Source organism: Humulus lupulus, chromosome 8 (genome assembly GCF_963169125.1).
Source record: "Humulus lupulus chromosome 8, drHumLupu1.1, whole genome shotgun sequence".
Lineage (NCBI taxonomy): Eukaryota > Viridiplantae > Streptophyta > Magnoliopsida > Rosales > Cannabaceae > Humulus > Humulus lupulus.
Window position 1 is genome coordinate 99,863,259 of NC_084800.1, and position 17,237 is coordinate 99,880,495.

The 17,237-nt window shown below is 39.0% G+C and overlaps 1 protein-coding gene across 3 annotated transcripts; it reads left to right on the plus strand.

Moving 5' to 3' along the window:
• The first annotated feature begins 12,528 nt into the window (after positions 1-12,528).
• LOC133798226 (uncharacterized) lies at positions 12,529-16,748 on the plus strand. 3 transcript variants are annotated; one of them, XR_009875798.1, is made up of 13 exons: positions 12,529-12,782; positions 12,935-13,099; positions 13,631-13,723; positions 13,819-13,953; positions 14,074-14,142; positions 14,217-14,313; positions 14,414-14,516; positions 14,834-15,044; positions 15,376-15,489; positions 15,595-15,726; positions 16,048-16,128; positions 16,202-16,335; positions 16,511-16,580. XR_009875798.1 is itself a non-coding variant. In XM_062236446.1 (13 exons), exons 1-13 carry the CDS (start codon positions 12,672-12,674, stop codon positions 16,595-16,597), a joined length of 1,515 nt encoding a protein of 504 aa, XP_062092430.1. In that variant the 5' UTR covers positions 12,535-12,671; the 3' UTR covers positions 16,598-16,748. The 3 variants fall into 3 exon arrangements, 2 of the variants coding, with proteins under 2 accessions (XP_062092430.1, XP_062092431.1); XM_062236446.1 differs by having other exon boundaries at positions 12,535-12,782; positions 16,219-16,335; positions 16,511-16,748; XM_062236447.1 differs by having other exon boundaries at positions 12,536-12,782; positions 13,651-13,723; positions 16,219-16,335; positions 16,511-16,748.
• The last annotated feature ends 489 nt before the right edge of the window (positions 16,749-17,237 follow it).

The window sequence follows — 17,237 nt, forward strand, 5'->3', positions numbered from 1 at the left end:
GCTCGGTCTAGTCATAACGGGTTTAAGTCCGGGCTCGGGGTGAGTCTCGGGGTGCATTTAATGATTAGAGCATTACCGGGAATTAAAGGGTAATGGGATATGATTTATTGGTATTTGGGAATATTGAGAATAGCGGGGATTTGAGAGCGTTAATTATAATTAACGAGATAGGCGGGAAAAGACGGTTTTACCCTCGGAAGCTTTTAGAGGGGTTTATTTGTGTAACGCCCCAAACATCGGGGACCGTTACGGTGTGCCTTGTAAACAGTGCTAAACTCGCTAATCGAGTCATTTGGCCAAAATCGTGAACTAAGTATGATTAGAGATTTAGGGATTAAAAACTTTGGTTAAGATGTAACGTTTCACTAGAACGTTTAACATATACATTGGGATCCCGAAAATAAAGTTTAAGAGTTGATTACAGAAAATATTTACAACAGGCCGTTCTAAGCGGCAAAACAGGGTTCAACCCTAGTTCCACTTTAAACCTCGGCCGTGGCGGACGAGCAGCTGCATATGTACACATCATCACCTAAGCTCTCCAACTCAAGAATGGTCCAGCTTCCTCTTGCCTTTACCTGCACCACGTAGCACCCGTGAGCCAAAGCCCAGCAAGAAAACACCGTAAAGCATGATCTAATATTAACAACGATCACAATAACCATTCAGGACTATCAGTCCAAGCAAGTAGGTGACAATAGCCAAAAGTCACAATAATGAGCATCGCTCCTTCTAGCCATGTGACGATAGGGTCACCAGGGCTTAACTGATAAATGATCCTTTCATAAGTTCGATTAGGACAGGTGCATGGTGAATAGTCACCAACATAACCTTCCTCCCGACTCTGGAGTCGTGCTATGGACAACGTCCCTGGGCCACGCGACAAACAGTCACCGGGGTCATATACCTTAGCCATAAACATCTGGTCATAGACCAGGCAAGCGCTTATAAGTTCTTCGACCTTAGGGTCGGTCTGGCATTAATGCCATAGAGCCATTCAATGCATGATTCTCGACTTGAGCTTGTTTAGGACAGGTGCAAGGTGATTAGTCACCAACATAACCTTCCTCACGACTCTAGAGTCGAAACTATGGACAACGTCCCTTAGCCATGTGACAAACGGTCACCGGGGTCATATACCTTGGCTATAGTCATCTGGTCATAGACCAGGCAAGCGCTTATAAGTTCTTCGACCTTAGGGTCGGTCTGGCATTAATGCCATAGAGCCATTCAATGCATAATTCTCGACTCTAGAGTCGGTCCCTGACTAGTCAGTGTCTTTCACTAGTAAGACATGCCACCAATCACATATCACATGCTCCACATCCATAAACGAGGCATTTAGCATGCTTACCAAACAGGTAGTAATGCTATTAGGGCCATGCATAAACACAGAGGCTCAAGCTCTGAACAGTATCATACTCAGTATATAAAGCATGTCCCAAACACATGTTTCTCATGCATCATATGTAATAAATCCAGCAATCTAACATGCATCAATAACAGCCATGCATGTCACGTTTAATAACCAACCAACATGCATCAAGAATAGCCATGCATGTCATACCCATTAATCAACCAACATGCATCATAATAACCATGCATGTCTCATATACACAGGGTCCAGTTTTCTTACCTCAAAGTCGAGCTAGAATGTTTAAAAGAGCGACCCTTGAGAACGATCAACTTTTAGTCCTTTAGCGGTCACCTAGTCATAACCAAATATAAGGTACCATCAATAAAAATGATCAACATAAGTTCCCAAATCAATATCTAGCCTCCGGGAGATCAATCCCCACTTAACCGGGTACTAGGTACAACCCCGAGGCCTATGGCTTGAATCCCCAAGCTTAAAACATGTTTTTGGTCAAAATGGCCTTAAGGGCCGCGGCCCTCCCCTGCTGCGCCGCGGCGCTCAGCCCAGACTAGGCAAAAACCAGCACGCGACCTCAATTATTCCCTTGTATTTTTCCTCTCAAACCAGTCCTTCAAACCTTCATAAAACCTCTTTCTAACATACAATTAAACCCCTTGGCAACACCCATAACCTCCCCTCATCAAAACCCAATCTTATCATCCATCAAAACCCCTTTGAATCCAAACTTCCCACAAGAATCAAAAGTTGAAAACCAAAACTTGAAAACAGAGCAATACCTGAAACCAAAGTCTAAAACTCACCTTGAAACCTGTTTTGAATCCCCTTTAATGGTTGAAACAAGTCCCCTAGCTACCACCTTTGATTTCCTAACTCAAAACCCCAAAGTGGCTCTCAAAATTTGGAAGAGAGATGGAGGAGAGTTTTGTACGGGAGAGAGAGAAGGAGAGGATGAGGATGACTCTGTTTTAACTCTGTTTTCTACAGCCTACTAAACCTCATGCATATCCAAGCCAAATGACCTAAATGCCCCTAGGTCATTTAAAGGCTTCTAAGCACTCCCAAGGGTAAAATCGTCCTTTTCAACCTATACCGTTAATCATAATTAACGCTCTCCAATTCCCGCTATTCTCAACATTCTCAAATGCCAATAATTCACATCCTGTTACCCTGAAATCCCCGGTAATGCTATATTCATAAAATTCACCCCGAGACTCACCCCGAGCCCCGAACTTAAACTCGTTATGACTAGACCGAACACTTACATCCCATGATCGTCTCATGTCGATTAGCTCGAACCAATCCACCTTATAGTGTGGCTATATTAATTAATCACAATCATGCACCCAAAATATACAATCACGCCCACAGTGGCCAAATTACCAAAATACCCTCACAATAATAAATTCTCCCGTATGCATGCATCCACCACCATATAATAATATAATTCACGTAGTCATGCATATAATCATTAAATACTATAATAAATCAATTATGGCCCTCCCGGCCTCCTAATCAAGGTCCTAAACCTCATTAGGAAATTTGGGGCATTACAATTTGGCTTAGGGGCATTATGGTCTTTTGACCTTAAGGATTTATATCAGCCTTAAGGAGTTTTAGAATGCTGTGGAAACAGAATAAAACAGAGCCAACCTCATCCTTTCTCCTTTTCTCTCCCGTACAAACTTTCCTTCATTCTTTTCTTTGAATTTTGAGAGCCACCTTGAGGAGTTAAGCTTGGAGATCAAAGGAGGGAGCTAGGGAACATGTCACAGCCATTAAAGGGGGTTCAAAACCGTGTTTGAGGTGAGTTCCAGTTATGAATTTAATGGTGTGCTCTGTTTTTTAGTTAAGTTTTGAGTTTCTAAAGTTTTTAAGCTTAGAATTGGACTTTGTGAATTGTTGAGTTTTTGGTTGGTTTGAGCTTCAGGTTTTGGTGGTTTTGGACCATTGGGAAGTTTGGGAACTTTGATTTGATGATTTGGAGATGTTTGGATGGATTTTTGGAAAGTTTTAGAAGTGGAAAAACGAAGAAAAATGGTTGGTGCGAAGTTGGGCCGCGGCCCTAGCTTGAGGAAGGTGGAGGAGGCTCTGCCAGGGGGGTGGGTCGCGGCCCTTAAGGGAAAAATTGCCCAAAAATGTGTTTTTGTGATGGAAACTTAACTCTAAGGGCCTAGGATCGATCCTACTACTTAGTTGAGTGGGATTCGATGTTCCGGAGGCTTGGGTTGGGTTTGGAAGTATTTAATTACTCATTTTGATGAGGTTTTATATTTGGTTATGACTAGGTGACCGCTAAGGGCTTAAAGGTTGATCGTTCTCAAGGGTCGTTCTTTAAATCGTTCTAGCTCGAATCTGAGGTAAGAAAACTGCACCCTGTGTATATGTGACATGCATGGCTATTAATGATGCATGTTGGTTGATTATTGAGTATGACATGCATGGCTATTATTAATGCATGTCGGTTGATTATTATGTGTGACATGCATGGCTAATCTTGATGCATGTTGGTTGACTATTAAATGTGACATGCATGGCTGTTATTGGTGCATATTGGATTGCTTGATATATTGCATATGATGCATGGAAAACTTGTGACTGGGACATGCTTTGTATATTGGGTATGATATTGTTCGGAGCTTGTGCCTCTGTGGTTGTGCATGGTCCTAATTGTACTAGTATCTGTTTAGTAAGCATGCTGAACACCTTGTTTACGAGTATTGGCCATGTGATATATAATTGGTGGCATGACTTACTTGTGTATGGCACTGACTAGTCAGAGACCGACCCTAAGGTCGATGAACATGCATTGAATGGCTCTATGGCATTAATGCTAGACCGACCCTAAGGTCGATGAACAAGCATTGAATGGCTCTGTGGCATTAATGCTAGACCGACCCTAAAGTCGAGAATCATGCATTGAATGGCTCTATGGCATTAATGCCAGACCAACCCTAAGGTCGATGATCACGCATTGAATAGCTCCATGGCATTAGTGCGGGACCGACCCTAAGGTCGAAGAACTTATAAGCGCTTGCCTGGTCTATGACCAGATGTTTATAGCCAAGGTATATGACCCCGGTGACTGTTTGTCACATGGCTAGGGGACGTTGTCCATAGCACGACTCTAGAGTCGGGAGGAAGGTTATGTTAGTGACCATTCACCATGCACCTGTCCTGATCAGACTTATGAAAGAATCGCTTATCAGTTAAGCCCTGGTGACCCTATCGTCACATGGCTAGAGGGAGCTATGCTCATTATTGTGACTTTTGGCTATTGTCACCTATTTGCTTGGACTGATAGTCCTGAATGGCTATTATGATCATTATTGATATTACATCATGCTTTATTGTGTTTTCTTGCTGGGCTTTGGCTCACGGGTGCTACGTGGTGGAGGTAAAGGCAAGAGGAAGCTGGACCATCCTTGAGTTGGAGAGCTTAGGTGATGACGTGTACATATGCAGCTGCTCGTCCGCCACGGCCGAGGTTTAAAGTGGAACTAGGGTTGAACCCTGTTTTACCGCTTAGAACGGCCTGTTGTAAATATTTTCTGTAATAAACTCTGAAATTATATTTTCGGGATCCCAGTGTATATATTAAACGTTCTAGTGAAACGTTACATCTTAACCAAAGTTTTTAATCCCTAAATCGCTAATCATACCTAGATCACGATTTTGGCCAAATGACTCGATTAGCGAGTTTAGCACTGTTTACAAGGCACACCGTAACGGTCCCTGGAGTTTGGGGCGTTACAATTAAGGTCATTTTGCTTGGGTTATATATGTTTCAAGTGGCTGTAGAAAGTTGTAGAACAAAAACAGAGCAGCTTCTTCACCTTCCCGTACATCCATTTCTCTCTATCTTTCTTTGAGGTTTTTGGTCCCAAGTTGAGGTAGCAAGCTAGGAAATCAAAGCTTGGAGGTTGTGGACTTAGCTCATCATCTTAAGAGGATTCAAAACCAGTTGGAGGTAAGGAATTGTCCATGAATTTCAGGTGTACTCTGTTTTTCTCTTATAGTTTTTAGCTCTAGAATTTGATGTGGAAAGTTGGAATCAAGGGGAGTTTTTGGTGTGTGTGTGATTGGGTTTTGGTGAGGAGGTGATGTAGGTGAGGTTTAGGGGTTGAATTGGATGTTTTGGTAAGGTTTGGGATGTGTTTGGAAGGTTGGTTTCAAGAGGAGTCGCAAGAATGGAGTTTCAGTGCAGCTGCTGGTCTGAAGCTGGCGTCCCAGCGCCAGCCCTAGTGCCCCAGCGCTACTCAGGGCAGAGAGCAGCCCTCTCTGTTTCTGGGACAGCGCCCCAGCGCTGGTGGGTGGCGCCTAGGCGCTAGGCCAGTTTCAGGAAGTGTTGATTTTAGGGTTCGGGATGGTTTTTAAGGCTCGGGGGTTGGTTCCTTTGGCCCTTTTGAGTAGTTTGAGAGTCCCGAGAGTGGGGGATTGGTCCCAGGAGTGTGGTTTAGTTTGTAAACCATTCATTGATTTGTTTTATTAATGGTTTCTAATTGGTTATGATTAGGTAACCGCTATGGAGTCTAAAGGTTGATCGTTCTCAGGGGTCGTTCTTTTAATCATTCTAGCTCGAACCAGAGGTAAGAAAACTGCACCCCAAGTGTGACATGCATGGATATTCATGAGGCATGTTGGTTGTGTAAATATGGACTTGGATTGAATATAGAATGCTTAGCATACGTTGCTCACTTGTGCACGGTACTGATTCATTATTCAGATTTGGCAAAGGTGCTAGTATCAACTGTGAAGCTGTGACTTATTAGTCAGGTTCGGCAGTGGTACTGGGCACTGGTCACTGGTCACGTTGAGCTGACTCATTAGTTAGGACGGCCTTTGCGTGTTAACGCAAGCCAACAAAGATTGGATCTAATCAACTGTCAGCATTGAATGGCTCAAGGAGCATTAATGCCAGACCGACCCCAAGGGTCGATGGATGAAATAAGCGCTTGGAGGCTAGTGGCTTATCTAGCAGCCACTCTCCCACTTGAAACAGTGACATGCTTGTCAGTCACTCAGTATGGTTTACCAGAACCTGTTGAAGGCTAGTGGCTTACCTAGCAGCCACTCTTCCATTTGAATTAGTGACTTGCTTGTCAGTCACTCAGTATGGTTTATCAGGACCTCATGTGATGTTCACTCATTTGTTTGAAAGCTTTATGCTCAGTGTGATTATAATGATAATCATTTGATAATGTTTATGCAAGTGTTATGCTTTCTTGCTGGGCTTTGGCTCATGGGTGCTATGTGGTGCAGGTAAAGGGAAATAAAAGCTCACCTAGCCTTGAGTGGAGAGCTGATGTGGTGATGTGTACATATGCGGCCGCTTGACCACCACGGCCAAGGAGCTCTCAGAGGAACTAGGGGGTTTATCCTATTTTTGCTGCTTAGGTCGGCGGGATTGTAAATCTGAAACAGTAATGACCATTTTGTACTGAGAACAACTTGTAAACGTTTTGTTTAGCTCTGCATAGCAGTTTGTAGTGAAAATCTCCATTTCTTTTTTATTGGTTTTATACCTTAACCTGCTAATTACACTTAGAGAACATTTTTGACCAAAAGACTCGGGTAGCGAGTCAAATTTTCGGTCCACCGTTCACCGTAACTGTTCTGGGGCAACCAGGGCCACAATGTGCAACTTTCTCGACGTGCAAGGCAAAATATACTTCACTCACATTTTTCCATGATACAAGGAATTGATTATCATCGCCCTTCAACATTTTCAGCACATCGTCGTCCCATGTATACTTAGTGCCGGTCTCTCTGAAATGATTCCAACGACCTAGGCACACCTGGGGGAAGGTGGTGTTCATGATCGCAGCATCCTACCGAAATGCAGCATGATAAAAGTGGCGTCGACGGCGTAGCATATGCAAAGCGGCATCAATATGATGAAAAAACATGAAAATTCATTAGTACCATCCATATATTTTAAGATTGAATTGAAAACATAATTGTAATTTACATACCGAATCCCAAAGCCAAGTCTGGACTGTGTGCAACTGCAAGAACCATGCCACACCGTGCGCCCCACTATAGACGTTCCGGTCTCTCTTGTTGTCGATCTTCCCGATGATCCACTTATGGAAGCTCTTCTCTTGCTATGGGTCACACTTCCTCAAAGGTTCAGCAACTAGCCCCTGTTTATCTTGTTTGATCTTCTTCGTTAGGTCGGTGAAGTCGTCAAAACGCTTGGCCCTGCGTTTCTTCCTTACAACTTCAAGGCCAGCTACCTCCTCAGGCTGTAGTACTTGTACACTGAGACTGTTGGCATCACTGGCAACTACAGATGTCTAGGCCTGTGGAGTGGAGGGTTGATCACCAGGCTCGTAGTTTGCAGGCAAGATATCAGACTTTGTATCTGATTTTACGTCGGTGGATCGACCTGAGACCACTGAAAGCAACTGCGCCAACTGAGCCATGATCGTAGTCTGATTATGAAGTAAGGTTGCTTGACCCTCCTCAACCCTCTTGAGCCGCTACATCAATTGCTCATAATCAGGCTGGGCAACCTAACTAGAGGAAGTTGCACAGGCCTATGAAGTGCCCTCCTCAACCCTCGGGACATCCTCGTAAAAAATGGAGGCTTCCTTTGCAACTTTTTGTTGGGGTTTTATGCCCTAATTAAAACTCAAATTCTTTGTAATCTCATTTTATTATCAATAAAAGAATATAAATCATTTTTTGACTTGGTCAATCACTTTGCTCACATGTTTTATTTTCATGATTATTTGTTTAATATAAACTTCTATTAAATCCCGAGCATATAGCTAATCTTATTTATAGTGACGTAATCACAGTGGAATATAAATATGATTATATGTTCAAAAATAAGTTAGTCCTAAGATTAGTCAGTGCACCGGATTTACACTGACTTGCCCATCTACGATATGATCTACTTACACATTACAGTGTTATGTTCTTTCCAGAACATTAGCAAAGTAGATAAGATCGGATGTATTTGTTACATCGGACAGGACCGATATTGACAGTTGATAAGATAAGTAAACATACCGTTATTATCTATTCTAGTCATATCATATAGTTGACCATATGTCAATTCAATCTCAATTCTGAGTGGTTAGTATTCTAACTGATTTTATTATTTGAGTTTTTTGACTTGTTCGTTACCAGCTTACCCTACGGACTAGCCCATACTTACATCTTGGGAACTCGGCAGTATAATTGAGTGGGAGTGTTAATCATAGATATGAACATCTATAGCTTCTGATGAAATGATGGTTTCCTTTTAGTTTGGTTCAAGGTGTTAAATGATAGAGATCTCATTTCAGTAATTAAATTAGTTTACTGAAATATCATTTACAAGGAACTAAGTGTTTTAAGGATAAAATACAATGAGGGGTAAAACGGTATTTTAGTCCTATCTCATTGTAGACCGTCTATAGAGGATTGAGTGTCAATTATGGTTGTAACAATGGATAATTAATAGCGTATCTATATTTGTTATAGAGCGTTCTATGAATTCAAGAGTGCAATTCCAAGTCTATAGTGGAGTCACGAGGAATTAATAAGTTAGTAAATTTATTTGTTAGATTTATGATAACTTATTGGAGCTTGATTTCATAGGCCCATGGTCCCCATTGTACCTTGGATAAAATCATCTAGATAGTCTCAATTAATTGATTTAATCATCAATTAGAATTATCAAAGTTGACCAGGTCAATTTTGGATAGTTTCACAGAGTTATGTAATTTTGAGAAGAAAAGAGAAATTATGGCAGATTTATTAATTAAGATAAATTGGTATCTAAATTAATAAATAAGTTTAAATCAATGTTAAAATTATAAATAATTAATTTGATAAATGATTTAAATAATTATTTAATTAATTAAATCAATAGAAAATAATATAGGCCTTGATTTTAAGTCCAATGGGCTTATAATCAAATGGGAAATTTCACGGGCCTATAGCCCATGATAATTTCGACCTAAGGCTTCAAAATGACTATTATTTTATTGATTTTTTTAATTAAATTAAATGGCCTACTTGAGTCTATAAAATGAGTGCTTAGAGAGAAGTCAAAACATAAGATTTCTGATAAGAAGTTTGATAAGTCACAAGTCAGATTTTCTGATAGTTTTATATTCTCTCTAAACACAAGTCCTTTTCTAAGCCACTTTGTTATTTTCTCTTCTTCTCTCTATATCTATCTCATGTGTTGAGAATTGCCCACACTAGTCTAGGTGGTTCTAATGATACATTGGAAGATTGTGAAGAAAATAGAAGATCGGTTCAGTTTCTTGATAATACTCTGCGACAGAGAGGATACAAGAGTTAGAGAAACTGAAGGAAGGAATCTTTAATTCCGCTGCGTATACTGTAAGTATTCTATTATTTGTTTATCTTTGAATTCAATTTTAGAAACATGTTTTAGGCTATCTCGTATTAATTTGTTTAATAATAGATATACATGAAAATAAATAAAGATTCTGTATAAGCTTTTTCCAACACTTTTGCCAGCTTCTCTACCTCCTTCTCAGGTACTACTACTTCCTCCGCTGCAGTCCCAGCCTCCCCCACAGTTGATTCCAACTCAGGGAATAACCTGGAATCAACTTCTGGGAGGCTATTGTAGTAGACTACCTCACCGGGACGCGACTTCGGCATGGAAAATACCACTAACTGCATGGTTGAATAACATGTGTCAGGAAAACTTTAATAAAATAAATCGTTAATCAATTAATTTGTGACATTTAACAAGATAAAATGGAACTTACTCGACGGTTGGCGAATATAGGAACTAACTGAGCTGTTGAAATAGTGATATCAGTCTTCGTAGCCCAGCTAAGCATTCTCAGAATTTGGTTCCCACTGCTCTCACCGAACTTACTCCCGAGAGATGACATGGCCTCAAAAGCCCAGTAAAGAAGTGCAGGTGCATAGCCATAGAAACTATACTTCGCCTCCTTCTGTTTTTTGCTTGAACCCTCTTTTTTCTTCTCCTCGTAGTGTTTCAATTGCTTCTTCATGTCCTTTTGAACTCCTCTGCTAACCTTCTTAAATGACAACTTCCCCCATGGATACTTGAAAAAGTAATAAAGATCATCAACCATCCTCAGGGAATCTTCCCATATCGTCGTTGTTTTCTCTGGGGCATTCATTACCCCCTCTATCAAATAGCACAAACCCAGCTTAAATGCATCTTCTGGGTTTGTCGAGGCCTTCAAAGCATCTTTCAACTGACCAAAACTAACCTTCGAATCACCATTAAAATATTCCTGGATGATTCGATCACTTGAAAGATGCTCTTTCAACTCATATAGGGACGATGATTTCCCAAAATTTAGCCCGGTAACTAGGGCAAACTCTGCAATACCAAATCTACACAGAGTGTTGCCCATGTAGAACTGACCCTCTTCAGGCTTCTTGCTTTCTACCTTACGCAACATTAGCTGATGCAGCAGAACCCCAGAAAAACTAAACGGCTTCGCCTTAAAGAACTGTCCCAATGGGGATGCATGTGCCCTTTCAATAAGATCATGCCTCTCAAACTGCTCTATAAGGGTATCCAAGGAAGCACTACCCCTATAAGTGACACGGCCAGAAAAGTGCTTCTCTAACGGCACAATAAGGTCAGACATCTGAAAAAAAAAACAAAAAAAAAAAAAGTTAAAAAAAAGTTAAAAATGTAAAACAATCTGATCACTATCGAGGCCTATCGAGTCCCATCGAGGCAGTTACTATCGAGGCCTATCGAAACCTATCGAGGTAGGTGCTAAAATCCCAAAGCATGATATCATAAGGTTACTATCGAGTCCTATCGAGGCCTATCGAGGTTGGTCCTAAAAATCCCAAAGCATGATATCATCTGGTTACTATCGAGTCTTATCGAGGCCTATCGAGGTAGGTGCTAAAAATCCCAAAGCCCCGTATCATCGAGTCCTATCGAGGCAAAGGCTACATAAGCCATATGGCCAATAGCATCAAGTCCTATCGAGGCAGGTGTTAAAATCAGCCATGTACCCATATCATCGAGTCCTATCGAGGCCTATTGAGGCAAATGCTAAATCAGCATATGGCCAATAGCATCGATTCCTATCGAGGTATATGCTAAAAATTTCTATAAGCCTAAAATTTCATCGAGTCCTATCGAGTCCCATCGAGGCACAGTCAAATCCAGACCCTAACATATACTTTCAAGTCCTATCGATTTCTATCAAGGTGCATAAAAAATATTGAAAAAAACCCAGATTTCTTCATTCCCCAGCCCCGATCTATCCTATGAACAAAAATCAACAAAAAAAATCAGGCACATACACATATTGCAGATTAAAAATGAAATCCCTCACCTTCGCTTTCTTTGGGATTGTTTCCTAAAAGGTTGGTCTATTTGCTCGACGTTTTCTCCTTCCCCTTCTCCAATCGTCAACTCCGAGACTTTGGGAGCCCTTGTTCGTGGTCGTGGAAGACAATGGTTGGGTTCTGATGGATTCAATCGGGTTTAAGTGTTACAAAATTTGCTTGCTTCGGGACTTTGGGAGAGAATACGGAGAGTCTGTGAGAAAAAATACCGAGGGCATTTTGGGTAGTAAGGTCATTAGTAGGACCAAAATGAAAGTTATATAGTGATAAGATATTTTTTAAATACAATGTCACTTAATGCATTAAAAGTCAAATTTTCCATTAATAATGATATAATTTTATATTTTTATTAACAATAAAAAAATCATAAAATAAAATTCTTCAATTTATATAACACAAGTGTATTATACGTCTAATTGTAAAAGATACTACGATTAAAAGTAAAATAAAAATATTACATTCGCGATTAGTTTCATTAATTGCCACACTAAAATATATTATTAATTATCATAAAACTTATTGTTCACTGAAAAATGATGCAATCTTAAATAATTCTAGATCAAATTAAAAAAGATAAATAAATATAATTACCGATTTGTTCCTTCGATCGCATTCTGTTCCTTTTTGACAGATTTGCTAATGCTACCACGTGACACAAATATAATTATACAACGAATATCTATTTAACTAACTTAAAGTTTTTTAGTACTAATCATACAAATATAATCTGTTTAAAAAAATGAACTAATGCAACAAAGGCTTTATAAAAGATTGATGAGGCAAAACTTTAGAGTGGCCATAGTTGCGGGTAGAAAACTACTATTTGTCCATCAGAAAATTAGAAATATTATAAAATGACTAACTAATTAGAAAAGGACGCTTCTAAGAAAAAAGAGCGAGCAGCTGACTTCTGAAGCTATTTCTCTCTAATGGTTTAGTTGAAATAAAATCTCCAAAGAAGAAGAAGATGATGAGCATTATGAGTCGGTCTCGCTTAGATGCAATGTTGTCCATATTCGTCTCGGTGCATCCACACGAGACCTCTGCTCTGCTCCATTCATCTTCCTGCTTCTTCTTCGTAAGCGCCAATCTTATTCTCATTCTCAATCATTCACCGATTTCAATTTGAAATTTTATTAATTTGAACGGACAACTCTGATCTTAGAACACAAATTTCTCTCAAATTCTAATTTTATTATTTGTATATATGTGTATGTATTTGAACCGCAGATTTTAAGCGCATATTTCGTGGTTCTTCCTTTGCGAGATGAGGGTGCCATCTCCTTAGGTTTATCGAATCTGCCTGGTCTGTTTTTGGGTTCTTTAGCTCTCACTTTGGTCGCCGCCCCCGTTTCAACTCTCGTTTTCTCATTGCGTAATCTTTCTAAAGCCAAGGTACTTTCTTTTTGTCTGGTTTTGTATTTTTCTCCCAAATTCAAGATATAGATGACACACAGTGGAACGAGATGTTTATAACGATGGGCTTTGGAATTTGGGTGTGTGCTTCCTGTGGAAGAACGAAACAAGTAAATAAGAAAAGAAATGTTTTCAGATTATTGGATACATTACAATAATGCTGTTAGTAAAGAGCTGAAGTTGTCAGTTTCACCACTTGAGTAACATATAAAACATATTTCTACATGGGTTTAATTAGTTTCGATCACCTTACCTATCATGTCTTGTAAATAAAAGGGTTTGTAGAGGAAAATAGGTTTACGGTTTAGTATTAGTAAACATTATCTAAGTGGTGAGAATGGTCTTCATAGCTAATATACATGAGTTGATAAGTGTTCTCCTTTGATCCAATAGAAAGGTAGTTCTTTTAATTTGACTAGCCAGTTCTTACCAGTTATCTCAACAGTTCACACTTTTTTTATTTGTTTATTTTACATATCTGCCCGTAATAAATTCTTCTTGAAATTTCAGGCTTTGGTTTTGATACACAGGTTTTTCAGTGTATCACTTGTTGTATTTTTCATTCTATGGTATTCCTCGTCTGCGGCTTCATTATCATTAAAGGTGGGACTAGATGTATAGATCTCATGGTGGAATAGTTTCTGGTTTTAGCTTATGTATATTATTTTCTGCTGAATTGCTTGTTTTTCTGCTTCTAGAGTGCTGTCAGTACATCCTCAAGTTCAGAAAAAGATCAAATGGTTGAAGCCAATGAAGATAATCTTGCATATTCAGTTGGGTGGGAGAATCATGGATGGTTTTATGTATCTGTCAGAATCGGATTGTTTCTTTGGGTATGGAGATACATTACAGACTTAATAAACCTGATTGAGTTTAGCTATAAATATAATATGTGCTTGATTACTATCAAAATAAGAGTTATCCTAAGTTGTTTTTTTTACCCTTAATTGAAGGTTGCTTTACTCAATCTAATCACAATTTCTTCAACATGGGCTAGAGTAATTGATGTCATGGACAGTGAGGTTTGTGTGCCGTCACACCATAATTAATTTAATGTACAGACTTCTGGTGTACACTTAACTTGTTTTGTATTCAGTCAGGTTCAAGATTATTTGGGTTTATTGGTGCTGGTGCCACACTTGGCCAGCTCTTTGGGTCATTGTTTGCCACAGGAATGGCTTGGTTGGGGCCCTGTATGTTTGTTAGCTCAGTCTTTGGCAATATAAAACTATATTCTTTCTCTCTCTCTCTCCCTCTGAGTTTGGTTTTTAACCCTGGTTTAATTTGTTGCAGTCCTCCTATTATTTGCTGCTTTGCTAATGGAATTTGCGGCACAATCAGCAAAAGGGATAAACTTTGATATTTCCCAACTCTCTGAAGAATTAACTCCTATTAGGTAAGATATTTTTTATAATTTACATGACTACACGAGTAATGGCATCACTGTACATAAGAATATGATTCTTTTCACTTTAACATAGAAGTTAGAAATCAAAGAAGCTGTTATATGTGTTAATATTATTGAAAGAAGGGGCCACATTTGATGTGGTACAAATCCAGTTGAGAGAAACATGCTATCAGAATTTATAACTCAGAATAATTTTTGAAAAAAGGTAGTGATGTAGTTATGACAGAAGAGAGGAAGGGGAAGAAATTGCTTGTGGCAAAGTGTGGAGTTATTTTTCTCGACTTGATTTTTTTTTGTTTTGCCAGGGAAACAACTTCTGAAGAGCAGAAAGAGGCTGATAAGCGCACTGTTCAAACTTCAAACAGCTCTTCTCCTAAACCATCTTCTTCCGCAGCAAAGCCTCATCTTTGGACCATCTTAGATGGACTTAGGCTCATAATGTCATCAACCTACTTAATGTCTGTGTCTTTATTCCTGTGGCTGGGAGCCGTTGTATCTTCCTTCTTCTACTTTCAGGTAAAAAAACAAGTGTCCCAAGTAGTACATCATTTCCTCTCTCTCTCATATTTTTTCTTTCAAAGAATACTTGTTTAAAGGATGATGATAATCTCACTAGAAAGTGGTACAATAAGTTGTTTGAGCTTCATCTCGTAACTTCATCCATGGATGCACTCTCATCCTCCTTTGTGCTTTCCTTTCTCCCCCTTTCTGGCTGGCTAGTACTGTGGGAGGGTTATTGTTTGTCTTAGTTCTTGTTATAACTTATCTCTTCATTGATTTCATCTGTTTCTCAGATATTTTAATTAAGGATGTTTTATAAAAATTCTCTTCTTTTGGTTTACTACAGAAAGTGAGTGTAATTGCAACAACAGTTTCTAGCCCTCTTGAAAGAAGAAAATTGTTTGCACAGATAAATAGCTTTATTGCTATCTTTATCCTTACGGGGCAACTTACCATGACTGTACGTACTCTAAAGATGAGCTTGTGCAACATGTTGTATCTCAATCAAGTTTTGTGCAGCAAAGGAAATTAAAAGTACTTTCTTTTTAACTTACCAAAATTGCAGGGGCGTATTCTGACTGTTGCTGGGGTTACTATAGCTATATGCTCTGCTCCATTTGTTGCCTTATTAAACATGGTTGCTCTAGCTGTTTGGCCAACTTGGGTTGCTATTGCTGTTTCTGAGACCCTGCGTAAGGTTTGTTTCATGTTACATCAATTTATGCTTTAACAGTTTCAAATTTAATCTCTATGACAATTTCTCTAATCTAGTCATTACCCTTTTCTGGGGTTGAAACTTGAAACTTGTAACCAATGATGTTTGAGTGCAAAAAAAAACAATTTTAATTACACATGTTTTACTAAAAAAGTGTACATGTTGTATGTATGTGTAAATATATGAATATGCATGTATTTGTTACACTTGGGAAGAAAGATTACTAAACTCAAGACTCAAATGTGATGAACGCTAAAATAAAATAAAATCGATTCTTATAAATTGCCTCTTAATTATGCGTAGGTTGTTACTTACGTTGTGACCAGGCCAGGAAGAGAACTTTTGTTTACTGTCGTATCGCAGGATGAGAAATACAAAGCCAAGGTAGCCCATTTTTATTATGAATCTATTCTGACCCGAAAGTTAACTATCAAATATGTTCATTCTTTTTGCCTAGTTTAATGTTATCTTCAGGTATGCATAGATGTAGTTGTTCAAAGACTTGGAGATGCTACAGCAGCAGGAATTTACAAACTACTATTCAGCACCCTTAATGGGAGAGCATCAACCGTCTCACTCTATGCTGTGCCTGTATGTGTTAATATTTATTCTTTTTACATAATCTATTTGCATTCTTTATTTGGTAAAGTATCCAAATTCTTCATAGAAAATAAGATCGAAGTATTGCCAAATGAGATTTTGATTGTATAAGTTTGTTCAACACTGCTATCCTAAACATAAAGCACTTTGGTTGATCTTTCTCCAGATCTGTTTACTGTGGATAGTGACAGCATACCACTTGGGGCGCCGCCAAGCCCACCTCGCCATGCTCCAGACTGCTCCCACTTCTTGAGATCTAATACACTTTTTTCCCCAATCAAAGATCAATTATATTAAGCTTTTACTTGTACCAACTGTAACATACTTTTTGATCACCTTGTTACATCTTGTATAGGATCCTTGAAGCATATTATTAATAATAATATTCATATATTAGAATGTGATCACTTGATTTGAATGATTTATTTATGAACTTAGCCAAAGATTGGAGTTGTTAATAAAGTTAAAATCCTAATAGAAGAAATGTTCGAAATAACAGCTTGGAATGTTTAAAGTTTGAAGGATGGGTAAAATTTATATATATTTTTTTATCAAGGAGTTAGTATCCTAATTATGTGTTTGGACTAACTAAAGCTAGCAATGGTTTGCGAGGTGTTATTATTTGGAGATTTAAAAGTGTAGGGTGGAAGAGAGAGAGGGTTCATATTCAACCCACCCTTGAGAAGTGGCAAACTCTACAGGCTTCTACTTCTATTTTAAAGGCCATGAAGAGAAGAGGGTGAGATTGGATCACTTACTTCTTCCTTGCACCAACCAAAACCCTCTTGCTCTCTTCTTTCTTTGTGTTTCAATTCCTAAGTTGACGAAAGCAAGATCGATCCTTCTAAGCCTCACTCTCTCCCTCAAACGAATCCTAGAACTTAGAATGAGAT

What these genes read in the sequence shown, in the direction of transcription:
- LOC133798226 (XM_062236446.1), top strand. Translation starts at nt 12,672, where the DNA reads ATGATGAGCATTATGAGTCGGTCTCGCTTAGATGCAATGTTGTCCATA. An exon ending in AATGGCTTGGTTGGGGCCCT is followed by an intron (nt 14,314 to 14,413) that starts GTATGTTTGTTA and finishes AATTTGTTGCAG; the next exon opens with TCCTCCTATTATTTGCTGCT. An exon ending in CGGGGCAACTTACCATGACT is followed by an intron (nt 15,490 to 15,594) that starts GTACGTACTCTA and finishes CCAAAATTGCAG; the next exon opens with GGGCGTATTCTGACTGTTGC.